General features: G+C 44.4%; 1 protein-coding gene and 1 long non-coding RNA gene across 3 annotated transcripts in view; one reads left to right on the forward strand and one right to left on the reverse strand.

Moving 5' to 3' along the window:
* ARHGEF18 (Rho/Rac guanine nucleotide exchange factor 18) overlaps nt 1-14,203 on the forward strand; it is a 328,222-nt gene that overhangs the window by 105,553 nt on the left and 208,466 nt on the right. Inside the window, exon 4 of the mRNA XM_056570400.1 lies at nt 6,998-7,169. Within this exon, the coding sequence (XP_056426375.1) occupies nt 6,998-7,169 (172 nt within the window). The remainder of the gene's footprint in view (nt 1-6,997; nt 7,170-14,203) is intronic.
* The window catches only part of LOC130367731 (uncharacterized), a 126,508-nt gene that overhangs the window by 18,779 nt on the left and 93,526 nt on the right, over nt 1-14,203 (reverse strand). The gene's annotated exons all lie outside the window — the stretch shown is intronic.

Consider the following 14,203-nt stretch of genomic DNA (forward strand, 5'->3'; position numbering starts at 1 on the left):
TGGGAGCTGGAGCGGTCCTTCTACAAAAAAATTCTTCCGGGCATGCTGTTACTTGTGGTTTTTTTTCTAGGACCTTCTCTCCGGCGGAGAGGAACTACTCCATCGGGGATCGAGAACTACTGGCCATTAAATTGGCACTTGAGGAATGGAGGCATCTGCTGGAAGGATCAAAATTTCCAGTTATCATTTACACCGACCACAAGAATCTCTCCTATCTCCAGTCTGCCCAACGGCTGAATCCTCGCCAGGCCAGGTGGTCTTTGTTCTTTGCCCGTTTTAACTTTGAAATTCATTTTCTCCCTGCCGACAAGAACATTAGGGCCGATGCTCTCTCTCGTTCCTCGGATGCTTCGGAAGTAGAGGTCTCTCCGCAACACATCATTCCTCCTGACTGTCTGATCTCCACTTCTCCAGCCTCCATCAGGCAAACTCCTCCAGGGAAGACCTTCGTTTCTCCACGCCAACGTCTCGGGATTCTCAAATGGGGTCACTCCTCCCACCTCGCTGGCCATGCGGGCATCAAAAAGTCTTTGCAACTCATCTCTCGCTTCTATTGGTGGCCGACTCTGGAGACGGATGTTGTTGATTTTGTGCGGGCCTGTACTGTCTGTGCCCGGGATAAGACTCCTCGCCAGAAGCCTGCTGGTCTCCTTCATCCTCTGCCTGTCCCCGAACAGCCTTGGTCTCTGATTGGTATGGACTTTATTACAGACTTACCCCCATCCCGTGGCAACACTGTTGTTTGGGTGGTCGTTGATCGATTTTCCAAGATGGCACATTTTATTCCTCTTCCTGGTCTTCCTTCAGCGCCTCAGTTGGCAAAACAATTTTTTGTACACATTTTTCGTCTTCACGGTTTGCCCACGCAGATCGTCTCGGATAGAGGCGTCCAATTCGTGTCAAAATTCTGGAGGGCTCTCTGTAAACAACTCAAGATTAAATTAAACTTCTCTTCTGCTTATCATCCTCAATCCAATGGGCAAGTAGAAAGAATGAACCAGGTCCTGGGTGACTATTTACGGCATTTTGTTTCCTCCCGCCAGGATGACTGGACAGATCTTCTACCATGGGCCGAATTCTCATACAACTTCAGAGTCTCTGAATCTTCTTCTAAATCCCCATTTTTTGTGGTGTACGGCCGTCACCCTCTTCCCCCCCTCCCTACTCCCTTGCCCTCTGGTTTGCCCGCTGTGGATGAAGTGACTCGTGATCTTTCCACCATATGGAAAGAGACCCAAAATTCTCTTTTACAGGCTTCATCTCGCATGAAAAAGTTTGCCGATAAGAAAAGAAGAGCTCCCCCCATTTTTTCTCCCGGAGACAAGGTATGGCTCTCCGCTAAATATGTCCGCTTCCGTGTCCCCAGCTACAAACTGGGACCACGCTATCTTGGTCCTTTCAAAATCTTGTGCCAAATTAATCCTGTCTCTTACAAACTTCTTCTTCCTCCTTCTCTTCGTATTCCTAATGCCTTTCATGTCTCTCTTCTTAAACCACTCATCATCAACCGTTTCTCTCCCAAACTTGTTTCTCCCACTCCTGTTTCCGGTTCCTCTGACATCTTCTCCGTAAAGGAGATACTGGCCTCCAAGACGGTCAGAGGGAAAAAAAATTTTTGGGTCGATTGGGAGGGCTGTGGTCCTGAAGAGAGATCCTGGGAACCTGAGGACAACATCCTAGACAAAAGTCTGGTCCTCAGGTTCTCAGGCTCCAAGAAGAGGGGGAGACCCAAGGGGGGGGGGGGGGTACTGTTACGCCGAGCGCTCCGGGTCCCCGCTCCTCCCCGGAGCGCTCGCCACATCCTCGCTACTGCAGCGCCCCGGTCAGATCCACTGACCGGGTGCGCTGCGATACCGCCTCCAGCCGGGATGCGATTCGCGATGCGGGTGGCACCCGCTCGCGATGCGCACCCCGGCTCCCGTACCTGACTCGCTCTCCGTCGGTCCTGTCCCAGCGCGCGCGGCCCCGCTCCCTAGGGCGCGCGCACGCCGGGTCTCTGCGATTTAAAGGGCCACTGCGCCACTGATTGGCGCAGTTGTTTTAATCAGTGTGTTCACCTGTGCACTCCCTATGTATACCTCACTTCCCCTGCACTCCCTCGCCGGATCTTGTTGCCATTGTGCCAGTGAAAGCGTTTCCTTGTGTGTTCCTAGCCTGTGTTCCAGACCTCCTGCCGTTGCCCCTGACTATGATCCTTGCTGCCTGCCCCGACCTTCTGCTACGTCCGACCTTGCTCTTGTCTACTCCCTTGTACCGCGCCTATCTTCAGCAGTCAGAGAGGTTGAGCCGTTGCTAGTGGATACGACCTGGTTACTACCGCCGCTGCAAGACCATCCCGCTTTGCGGCGGGCTCTGGTGAATACCAGTAGTAACTTAGAACCGGTCCACTAGCACGGTCCACGCCAATCCCTCTCTGGCACAGAGGATCCACCTCCTGCCAGCCGAATCGTGACAAGCGTAGCTCAGGTGTGCTGTGTGTCATGTGCTCTGAGGGGAGGCCTACTTCAAGTCTAATCTCTCAAGTGGTCATCCTGCAAGGACTTCTCACTACGAGGAAATTCATGCCTCTTCGGAACAGTCTCCACTACCTTTGCAGGTCCCTAGCAACCAGGATTTCTCAAGTCAGTATAATTCTGTCCGGTGAAAGCACCAAAAGTCCCAGCAAGGCAACAGGGCTCCCAAAGGGTAACGCTGCACTCTAACATCCAAGTCAAGCTGTATGTGTAATACCATCTGCACCAGCTCAATAAAGACAGTTATCTGTAACCTGACATCAGTGTGTTCATTTACTCCCTGTGTCTGGCCCAGGAGAAGCTGTCTCCAACTTCGGACTGTGTATAGGATAATGGTGCTCTGGCGTCACCAAGTGATCAGGTACTCTTACTAACGCCCCGTGGCTGCCACAAAAGGGTACCAACAGGAATCTGTATGCTGCTCATGTACATAAGACTGCCAGGTAGTGGGACTGAACTACTAAACATGTGTGTCCACTGACACTAGACACATTAGGTGGACATCAGAGAGTAGCCCCGGAGCTCCTCATCAACAAACATTTAAGCTGAATTCTTTGAAATCAGCAGTGTTACTTGTGATAAGTCACAGTCCAAGATCTTTGTTTCACTTCAATTCACACTCTTCAGGCTTGTAAATAGATTTTTTACTCCATCATAACTGCATCAACACTTCATCACTTAAAAGTCCTTTATGGCATACCACAACCTGAGAACTAATGATATATACTGTACATAGTGCAGACCACCTTCTGTGTTAAATTGTTATGTTTGGTCAGTTATATTCACAAGAATAAGATTAAAAAGTGCATATATCACAAATTTACAGTAAAATCCACAGCCTCAAGGCTATCTGGCCGAGTACTTACACAGTCTGATAATGTCAAATTATAGATGACAATATCAGGTCTGGGCTACACAGGAACTGTTTGTATGCTTCTTTTGTAGAATACAAGTATTTTCTTAAACAAACATATTGGGAATGCCAACAGATGCCCAATAAATCCAGTGATTCACAAGAGATGTAATTTCTGACTGGGTGCAAAACGAATGGTACTTTAGGGAACTAAAATGTATAAGTGTTTGATCACTGGGGGTCTGATCTCTGGGACTCCCGCAATCTCCTGTACAGTGCCACACCATGTACCTGTCCTTGGCACGCTCCAACCCCAGTGGGCCGTTACTTGCACTCCATGTATCCTGTGTATAATTATGTGAGCTATCATACAAGTCAGATAATTTTTTTTAAAGGTGTACTCTGGGGAATGGAGTACACCTTTAAAAAAAATAATCTGACTTGTATGATAGCTCACATAATTAGTGCGTTTCAAAGAGATGAAATCTGCACTCACTGCTGTTGAAAACTTTATTATTTTGTTTGCATCAACAAGTGCGCCTGGTTATCTAAGCACCAGGGAGTACAGACATGGTTGCAAGGCGGTCTGGGGACCCATGTTTCATGCTTACACATTTGACATTACTGATAGTGCTTGAATTGCTGCAAGAGCGGTCTGAGGCTCTGTGACAAGTGCAACCCAGAGTTCTAGCTCCTTTCGGACCACTAGTGTTTCTGATGACAGATAATTCTTCTGTTCACATTTCTGTTCTGCATTTCATGTCCTCATCTTTATATTAATATGTTACTGGATGTGAACTATATTAAACTTATTCCAACATACAAGATAATAGAAATAAAGCCGGCACTCACCGTTCTTCTCAAATTTCTTGCTTTATTGTACTCACATAAATTCAGGGGTAGGGAACAGACGTAGGGGGGTTACATAGGCATGCCTATGTAACCCCCCCTACGTCTGTTCCCTACCCCTGAATTTATGTGAGTACAATAAAGCAAGAAATTTGAGAAGAACGGTGAGTGCTGGCTTTATTTCTATTACCTTGTATGTTGGATTACTACGAACACTTGTCTACAAGCCAGAGCACCATAGTACTTTCAGCAACATTTCCCAGTAAGCTGTAGAGATCCTCCCACGTCCTCAGTGCCGTATGCACATCTATGAGTGATCCTTGTCTATGATATATATTAAACTTATTACTGACTGCTAGTAGGCTGACCTAAAGCAAAACTGTTAGGCCAATTGTCTGATAATATAATGGGGCTAAAATGCTGTTTTAGAGCAACCAGCAGACCTTGTGGCATTTGAGATAAAATAAAATGCTTGTGTCTTGATACTGATGTGGCATACTTGTTACAGCACCTTCTGGTGAACTTTGACTTCCTCTCAGAACGTTCACCATGGAATTGTGTCACCAATGCTCAGAAGCTCAATCTTCATAATTCAGAGTGTATTAGCATACAGAGAAGTGATTCCTGCCATTGTGCCATAATAAATAAGCACACTCCAAGTTGTTTCTTCTCAACAGCACTGACCACATAAGGTGGATGTTCTTAAAAGGGAATTAGAACATCATATTGTACTAACAAGAATATGTAGAAACGGGAGCATTTTTAAATTATTCCAATAAATAATAGAAAAAAACTTTATTTGTGAGCCCTAACAGGGAAATGTAATATTTATTAGTGGCACAATTCCTATGGTAGAAGAAAAAAGATTGATTCTGCCATTTTTTTTAGTAAGTTTATTAGACCATACGTCAAATTGTGTCTATGTTATTTACAATTTGTTCTACAGTTTACAAACTCAATCCAGAGGCATATTTATTTTTCATCGTAAAATTTTTGCATCACTGCATTATAAGAGACAAAGTATTTGGATTTTTCTGCCGAATAAATTATCTTTTTCAATTGTACATTTTACATTTATATAACTTCAGATACATTTTAACAAACTTCTGAAGTGCCATAGTGACATATTCAAAGTTTGTATTGGTGGCGACCTGCCTGCTGAGACCCCCATGATCACTAGAATGAAGAGATAGAAGGGCTCTGTGACTGTTCAGCTCTACTCTACACATAGACATCCATTGTAACCGTATACTGCTCACTTCTACCCTCTTATTCTAGTGAACAGTGGAGGTCTAAGCAGCCAGACCCCCGCCAATACAGACTATGACATGTCAGAATTTTGTTCAAATGATAGACACACTTTTAAAAACATGTACCTAAAGTTATATAAACTCTCAGAATGTGGCAATTCAAAAACACTTTATTTTTTTTTTATTCACTTAAAAAAAGTAAAAGTAAAACTGTAAAAGTAGTAAACTTTAAAATAAATATGTCTATAGGATGACTGTAATCAGTGAAAATAATAAAAAGAATTCAAGTAACTATTGGTACCCCAAAATGATTAACCCCAAAAATAGTGCTCCCTAATGTTACACACTTCTAACATGTTAGTAGGTTAGTAAAATGTTGCTATGCCATGAAAACCTATTAGTATCCTGTGATGAAGTAAAATGGGAACCCCCTTTTTCTGTTAGAGTATGTTCACACATACCGGATACACTGCAGATTTTATACTGTGTTCAGCTATTTATTTATAGTGATTTACACAGCATAAAGGCATCAAATCCACAGCCTATATAGTACATGTGAACATACCCTTAAACTTCTAAGATGCTCTGGATGTTATTTACCAGAGCATCTAAAGGGTTCATTTGCCAGGTTTAGTTGTAGCTAATCCCAGCCATATATACAGAACTGGCACCTTCTGGTGATGCAGTACAGTTCCTCTGCCCGTACCATCACCATTATATACTAGTATGGTAGTTCATGAAAAGGACCTATTTACAACAATGTACCTTTATGTTTTAAGGTACGAAGGGATTAAACATTCTATACTCATTCTAACAATAAAAATTATCTCTGGGGAACATTGTGGCTAGCCATACATTACACACTGTATGCTCTTTGTTAGTGCGTAGGACGTAGTGCCCAACTGAGATGTTTTTATGCCTTATTTTCTTTAAAGGGGTACTCCGCCCCTGGCATCTTATCCCCTATCCAAAGGATAGGGGATAAGATGTTAGATCGCCGCGGTCCCGCTGCTGGGGACCCCGGGGATCGCCGCTGCGGCACCCCGCCATCATTACTGCACAGAGCGAGTTTGACCGCCACGCCCCCTCCCATAGACTTGTATTGACGGGGGCGGGCCGTGACGTCACGAGGGGTGGAGCCGTGACGTAACGATGCTCTGGCCCCTGTATTGCCCGTCATTACGTGCAGAGCGATCTCGCTCTGCGCAGTAATGATAGCGGGGTGCTGCAGCAGCAATCCCTGGGGTCCCCAGCAGCGGGACCCCGGCGATCTGACATCTTATCCCCCATCCTTTGGATAGGGGATAAGATGTCTAGGGGTGGAGTACCCCTTTAAGGCCATAATTGGCTTGGTCCTTAGGGTCTGAAGGGAAAATGTAATACCCAGACTACAGATCTACAGATCATCTGAACTTTTTTATGTTTACATTGTCTCACTGTAAAGCGACTGACTTAAAAATAAAACATAAATATGCCAAATCTTCTCATCTGAGGTGTGATTTTTTATTGGTGTTTTTTATTTTTTTTTCAAGATTAAGCCTTGATACATCTGAAATGGAAAGTGATCAAGAGAGGGAACTGGAAGAAACCTCCAGTGTCACTGCTCCTCAGAACATGCCATTATCCCGCTCATGGGCCACAAAAGCTAATTTGAGAATAGAAACGGACACTGGGAATCTTACAAGTACTGATACAGAAGACAAGGTACTGAGGATTCTGTTTTATCATCTGACTTCTGCCCAGCATTTTGTTATAGGCTGGACAACTTACTTAATTGTTAAATGAAAGAATAAAACATAAAGTAAAAAAAAAATGATGTCAGAAGTTTGTATTGGTAGTGTACCTGACCTGTGTAGATTCCCAGATCCCTACAGAGACTAAACCTTTTTAGCAGCACTTTTTACACAAGATTCTACAGAGGTCCACTGAAACTAGTGGCTGTTTTGAATGATGTATCAGCAATGTACTTTAAAGGGGTTTTGACACTCTGTAGAATGCCACAGCTCTGTGCTCTGCAAACTGATGGGGCTTCGAATTCAAGGTCTCCACTAATGACCATTTGACTTGAGAATAGATTAAAGGAGTAGTCCAGTGGTGAACTAGTGGTGAACAACTTATCCCCTATCCTAAGGATATGGGATAAGTTGCAGATCACGGGGGATCCAACCGCTGGGGCCCCTGTGATCTCCTGTACGGGGCCCGACAGCCCGTGTGAAGGGGGCATGTCAACCACCGCACGAAGCGGCAGCCGACACGCCACCTCAATACAACTCTATGGCAGAATCGAAGCGCTGCCTTCGGCAATCTCCGGCTCTGCCATAGCGATGTATTGAGGGGGCGTGTCGGCCGCTGCTTCATGCGGTGGTCGACACCGGCTATCTGGCCGGAGAGCCTGGCCCCCGTACGAGAGATCGCGGGGGGCCCCAGTGGTCGGAACCCCCACAATCTCAAACTTATCCCCTATCTTTAGGATAGGGGGATAAGTTTTTCACCACTGGACTACCCCTTTAACCCCTTAAGGACTCAGGGTTTTTCCGTTTTTTCACTTTCGTTTTTTCCTCCTTACCTTTTAAAAATCATAACCCTTTCAATTTTCCACCTAAAAATCCATATTATGGCTTATTTTTTGCGTCACCAATTCTACTTTCCAGTGACATTAGTCATTTTACCCAAAAATTCACGGCGAAACGGAAAAAAAATCATTGTGCGACAAAATCCAAGAAAAAACGCCATTTTGTAAGTTTTGGGGGCTTCCGTTTCTACGCAGTGCATATTTCGGTAAAAATGACACCTTATCATTATTCTGTAGGTCCATACAGTTAAAATGATACCCTACTTATATAGGTTTGATTTTGTCGTACTTCTAGAAAAAATCATAACTACATGCAGGAAAATTTATACGTTTAAAAATGTCATCTTCTGACCCCTATAACTTTTTTATTTTTCCACGTACAGGGCGGTATGATGGCTAATTTTTTGCGCCATGATCTGAAGTTTTTATCGGTATGATTTTTGTTTTGATCGGACTTTTTGATCACTTTTTATTCATTTTTTAATGGTATAAAAAGTTACCAAAATACGCTTTTTTGGACTTTGGAATTTTTTTTACGTGTACGCCATTGTCCGTGCGGTTTAATTAACGATATATTTTTATAGTTTGGACATTTACGCATGCGGCAATACCAAATATGTTTATTTTTATTTACACTGTTTTATTTTTTTTTATGGGAAAAGGGGGGTGATTCAAACTTTTATTAGGGAAGGGGTTAAATGACCTTTATTAACACTTTTTTTAAACTTTTTTTTGCAGTGTTATAGCTCCCATAGGGACCTATAACACTGCACACACTGATCTCTTACACAGATCACTGGCGTGTATTAACACGCCTGTGATCAGTGTTATCGGCGCTTGACTGCTCCTGCCTGGATCTCAGGCACAGAGCAGTCATTCGTCGATCGGACACCGAGGAGGCAGGTAAGGGCCCTCCCGGTGTCCTGTAAGCTGTTCGGGACGCCGCGATTTCACCACGGGGGTCCCGAACAGCCTGACTGACTAGCGGGATACTTTCACTTTCGCCTTAGAAGCGGCGGTCAGCTTTGACCGCCGCTTCTAAAGGGTTAATACCGCACATTGCCTCGATCGGTGATGTGTGGTGTTAGCCGCTGGTCCCAGCCGTTAATGAGCGTTGGGACCGACACGATGTGATGCGGGGTCGCAGCGCGACCCCGCTTCATATCGCGGGAGCTAGCGCAGGACGTAAGTATACGTCCTGCGTCGTTAAAGGGGTACTTCTGTGGCAAACTTTTTTTTTTTTAAATCAACTGGTGCCAGAAAGTTAAACAGATTTTTAAATTAGAAGAAGAAATATGTGCAGCTCACAATTATATCACCAACCGAGGACAAATGGGTAATGCACCTATACCTATGGTGCCAATAATAAATATTAGAAAAAGAGACAATAATACCCAGACCTCAAGGAAGGTAAACTATATGAATACAATTGAAGGAAACAAGGATGGTGCTTCAATTATAATAGGATATAGATTTTATTAAAAAATTAATATAAAATATAAAATATTCCACCTCACAAGGGGCCCCTTGTGAGAGGAGTATGCAATGACCTGAAATAGACTATCACTGGTAACTAATTAATATCACAGAATGCACTATTAAACTGGAACAGTTAAAGACAAATTGCACTGAAATAGTGAAGGCAAAATATACTGATATGGACTGAAAGAGTTAAAGACACTTGATTTGCCGGAAAGTCTCTTGGAAATCAGTTCTTTTCACTGGAGAGATGATAATGTAATATTGTGACAAGTTCCTCTTAATGGATGACAATGAAACAATGTTTGGTGAGTTAAACTGAGGAAGTATTAAAGTTTGAGATTTTCCTAGTGTTATGACGGAAAATATGGATTTTATTAACGACAAGAGGCGAGTATTATATGCCATTCTTCCTTTACTAGCTCAGAATAGCAGCAAACAAATGGTTAATAAATAGAAAGAAAAAACATCACAGGTGATAACAGGTGTTCTAATGCATGAAGCACCAATCAGACCGCAGGGCAGATGATATAAGGCAGTAAAGGTCTTCCATATCCCTCTTTCTTTGATGCGGATTTGACCTGGAGATGAGAAGTCTTTCCCACTGTGCCGAAGTGATTCTGAAACAGGGTAACAATCTTAACCGGTAAATGATCTCAACTGGGAACAGGAAAACTGCAGACGAACTGTTCTTAGGGTGAAGATCCCGCGAAGATCCTTCTACGAAACTAAGGAGAAACACAAACAGAAAAATCATAACAGGGTGGGTCCTGCAGGGAGGGATAATACTCGCCTCTTGTCTTTAATAAAATCCATATTTTCCGTCATAACACTAGAAAAATCTCAAATTTTATGGCAAGACAAGAGGCTCATAATATATGCCAGTTTAAAGCTTACAATACAAGATAATAAACTGCATAATAAACATATATTTACATAACAACACTACTGGCTATATGAAATTCAGGACGGAAATAAAAGGTTCTAAAGGTAGATTCTGAAGACCAATCAGCGGTTTTCAGAATGTCAGAAAGAGAAACTCCCGCTTGATAAGCCTTAGAAGACATAGCTCCTCTAACCGAATGGGCACTTGGGCAATTGAGAAATATCAATACCCGCAAGTTGCATGGTATTTTTGACCTATCTAGCCAAAGAGGGCGAAGATACAGGGAGAAAAGGTTTACAGTATGAGATGAGTAGTTGAGATGAGTTGGGGAACCTGAAAGGGAGAGTTTTTGCCTCATAAGCTTTAAGGCAACGAACCACGCACAGTTTTTCTTGTTGAGGAAAAGCCGGGTAAAAAAACGATTGCAGGTTGGTTTTTGTGCGTCTGACCACGGAGAAGCTAACTCCCTGTGGGGAAAAAGATCTACGAGAGATGTCCAGAGCCCGAACATCAGAGATTCGTTTCATGGAAATGAGGCAAAGGAGAGAAGCAAGCTTAAAGGAAAGAAGCTTAAGAGGAAGAAGATCGTTGTCTTCCCAAGATTTGAATAAATTGAAGATTAAATTAACATCCCATGTAAAGAGGTATCTGGGACGAGGAGGTCTTTTAACTTTAATGCCCTTCATTAGTCTACAGACCAGAGGGTGTTTACCTACTGGAAAGTTTTCCAATGGAGGGAGGTAAAATGATGGAGCCGATCTATATACATTGATGGTACGGTAAGCCTTACCAGATTCGAAAGAAAAGGACAAATAGTTCAAGATGTCGGCTATAGATGCATGAAGGGGATCCAGGTCCCGTTGCATGCACCAATGTACCCAAAGCTTCCAGGCCGATCTGTAAGCCGATTTGGTACCGGGGGCCCAGGCTTCTGACAAGATGTCTTGAGTGATCTGTGAAAATTGTGCACTAATGTTTGTTGACCTGAGACCAACCATGCCACCAGAGTGAGAAGGTCCGAAGTCACTAGTGGATGAGGATTCCCGTCGGGGTCTGAAAGGACTTCTGGGCAAGAGGGGATGATGCGAGGGATGTCTATTGTCATTCCCAGGATTTGGGGAAACCAAGCTTGGGTTGGCCACCAAGGAGTTATTATGACCATCGTCACTTGTTGGATCCAAGCTTGAAGAAGAACTCTCGGAATGAGAGCGAAGGGGGGAAAGGCATAGAGGGTCGTTGGAGGCCATGATTGGAGGAAAGCATCCGTTGCTAATGCTTCGGGATCTGGGCGCCAGCTGAAGAATTGGGGAAGCTGACGATTCAAACGGGAGGCAAACAGATCTATGCTGAAGGGACCACACAGGGAATTGATTTGTTGGAAAAAACAACGATTGAGTTTCCAATCGCTGTTGTCCACTAGGTAGCGAGAATTCCAATCCGCTACAGTGTTGGACAGTCCAGGGAGATATTCCGCTTTGAGGACGATGTTCTTGTCCAGACAGAATTGCCAGATGTCCTTGGCGATGTCCGCCAGGAGTTTCGATTTGGTACGTCCAAGTCGATTTATATATTGTACCGCTGAGATATTGTCCATCCTTAGTAGGATACAACAGTGAGACTTGTCTCTTCCAAAGCTTCTGAGGGCAAAGAAGCCCGCCAGTAGCTCCAGACAGTTGATGTGAAGAAGATTTTTGTCTTCTGACCATTTGCCTCCAGTGGACAGCTGACCACAATGAGCACCCCAGCCCTGTAGGCTGGCATCTGATTCCAGAATAAGGTCTGGAATGGAATTGAAAATAGCTTTCCCGTTCCATTCTTGAATGTGGTCCAGCCACCAAAGAAGCTCTTCTCTGGTTTCTGGGGTCAAGGTTACTTCGTCTGAGTAGGCTAATCCTTCTCTCAGGTGTTGAGCTTTGAGACGTTGCAGCGCCCTGTAGTGGAGAGGGGCCGGAAAAATAGCCTGAATAGAGGCAGACAGCAGGCCCACTATACGGGCAATGCTCCTGAGAGATATGAGTTCCTTTTTTAGGATCGCTATGATTTCCTTCCGAATCAGAGTCAATTTCCTGGACGGAAGACTCAGTGTGGCTAACTGGGTGTCTATCGTGAAGCCCAGAAATTCTACCTCCTTTGCAGGGGTCAATATGGATTTTTTGATGTTGACAAGAAAACCCAGGCTGGACAAAAGAGATAATGTCCAATGAGCGTGAAGTTTAATGAGGTGGAGCGATTGGGTCATGATGAGGATATCGTCCAAATATATTATGAGACGTACCCCCCTGCTCCGCAGGACAGCAACTACTGGTTTTAGGAGCTTTGTAAAGCACCAGGGAGCTGATGACAGACCAAATGGGAGGCTTGTAAACTGCCATTTCTGACCCTCCCATAGGAATTGAAGGTATGCTTGATGTGACTGGTGAATGGGTACAGTTAGGTACGCATCCTTTAGGTCTATCTTGACCAACCAGTCGTTTTTGACCAGTAAATCCCTTAGAAGATGGATACCCTCCATCTTGAAATGTTGGTATTTGACATAATAATTCAATTCCCTTAGGTTTATTACCGGCCTGTAAGAGCCGTCCTTCTTTTTTTACCAAAAAGAGGTTGCTGAGGAAACCTGGTGTCTGGGTGGCGACTGGGGTAATAGCGCCTTTGAGTTAGAGTTCCTTTACTTCGGAGCTTACCAAGAGGAAATCCTCCTGAGAAAAATTAATGGGCTGAGGGAGAAACTCTTGGGTCGGAAGGCCCCAAAAATCTATCTGATAACCGTTTATGGTGTTCAGAACCCAAGCATCTGATGTAATCATATTCCAAGCTTGGAAAAAATATTTGAGTCTGCCTCCGAGGGGCACTTGGGAAGAAGATGGAAGATTGTGACTTACCTGAAGACGGTCTGGATTTGGAGTATCCTCGATGTGCCCGTGCTCTCCAGGGCCTGGCTCTTGCAGGGAAGAAGGGTGACGGCTGGTATGATGTGGATCCATAATTGGTCCTGTCGGAGTTGGAGGGACCCTTGTAGGATTGTCTATCCTGGTACGAACGGCCGGGGAAGCGGCCCCTTCCTTTCCCGGCGTTTCCAAAAAATTTTCTTTGAAAAACTTTTTTAATGGATGTTTGCGCTTTATCAAGCAAAGTGAACAGTCCCACATATTTTGAGATTTCTTTGATGAACGCATCACCAATCTGAATTGGCTAAATGCATCAGCTGCGGATCCATTTTTAACAGGATTGCTCTGCGCCTCTCGCTGCAGAAAGCTGCATTAACATTGCCATACATGCAGGCAAGTCTTTGTGCCCAACCTCGCATAGTTTCCACATCAATTGGACGTCCGGAAGCTGCCGCCTCCTCGGACAAGTCCAGGATTTTTGTGATTGGTCCCAACAAGTCCAGGAACTTATCCTGACAAAACCGAAAGGAGCGGTCTACCCCTTTTTTGGGGTTACTACCAGACTTCTGGAGGTATTTGGCAATAATGGGATCCAATTCGGGAGTCTGGGAGAACTTTCTCGGCAAGGTGGGTCTGGGGCATTCAGCCCTCATTTTGTTTCTATCTGACTTCTCCAACGGCTTCCTGAGCCATGCGCATAAAAATTCTGCGACTTGTGGATTAGGGACCCATTCCCCGGAACGGGGGTGCCTGATGCTATCGGGGTGAAAAAATGGTTGACCCTTGCTGTCCAGAATGGCCGGACCAGACTTCCCAGAAGATGTCTGGGGGTCCTCCTCCTGATCTGATACGTCTTCGTATTCAGAATCGGATTGGGAATGGGTCTCGGACTCCTATGCGGAGCTATGGCTAG

This window comes from Hyla sarda, chromosome 1 (assembly GCF_029499605.1).
Source record: "Hyla sarda isolate aHylSar1 chromosome 1, aHylSar1.hap1, whole genome shotgun sequence".
NCBI lineage: Eukaryota > Metazoa > Chordata > Amphibia > Anura > Hylidae > Hyla > Hyla sarda.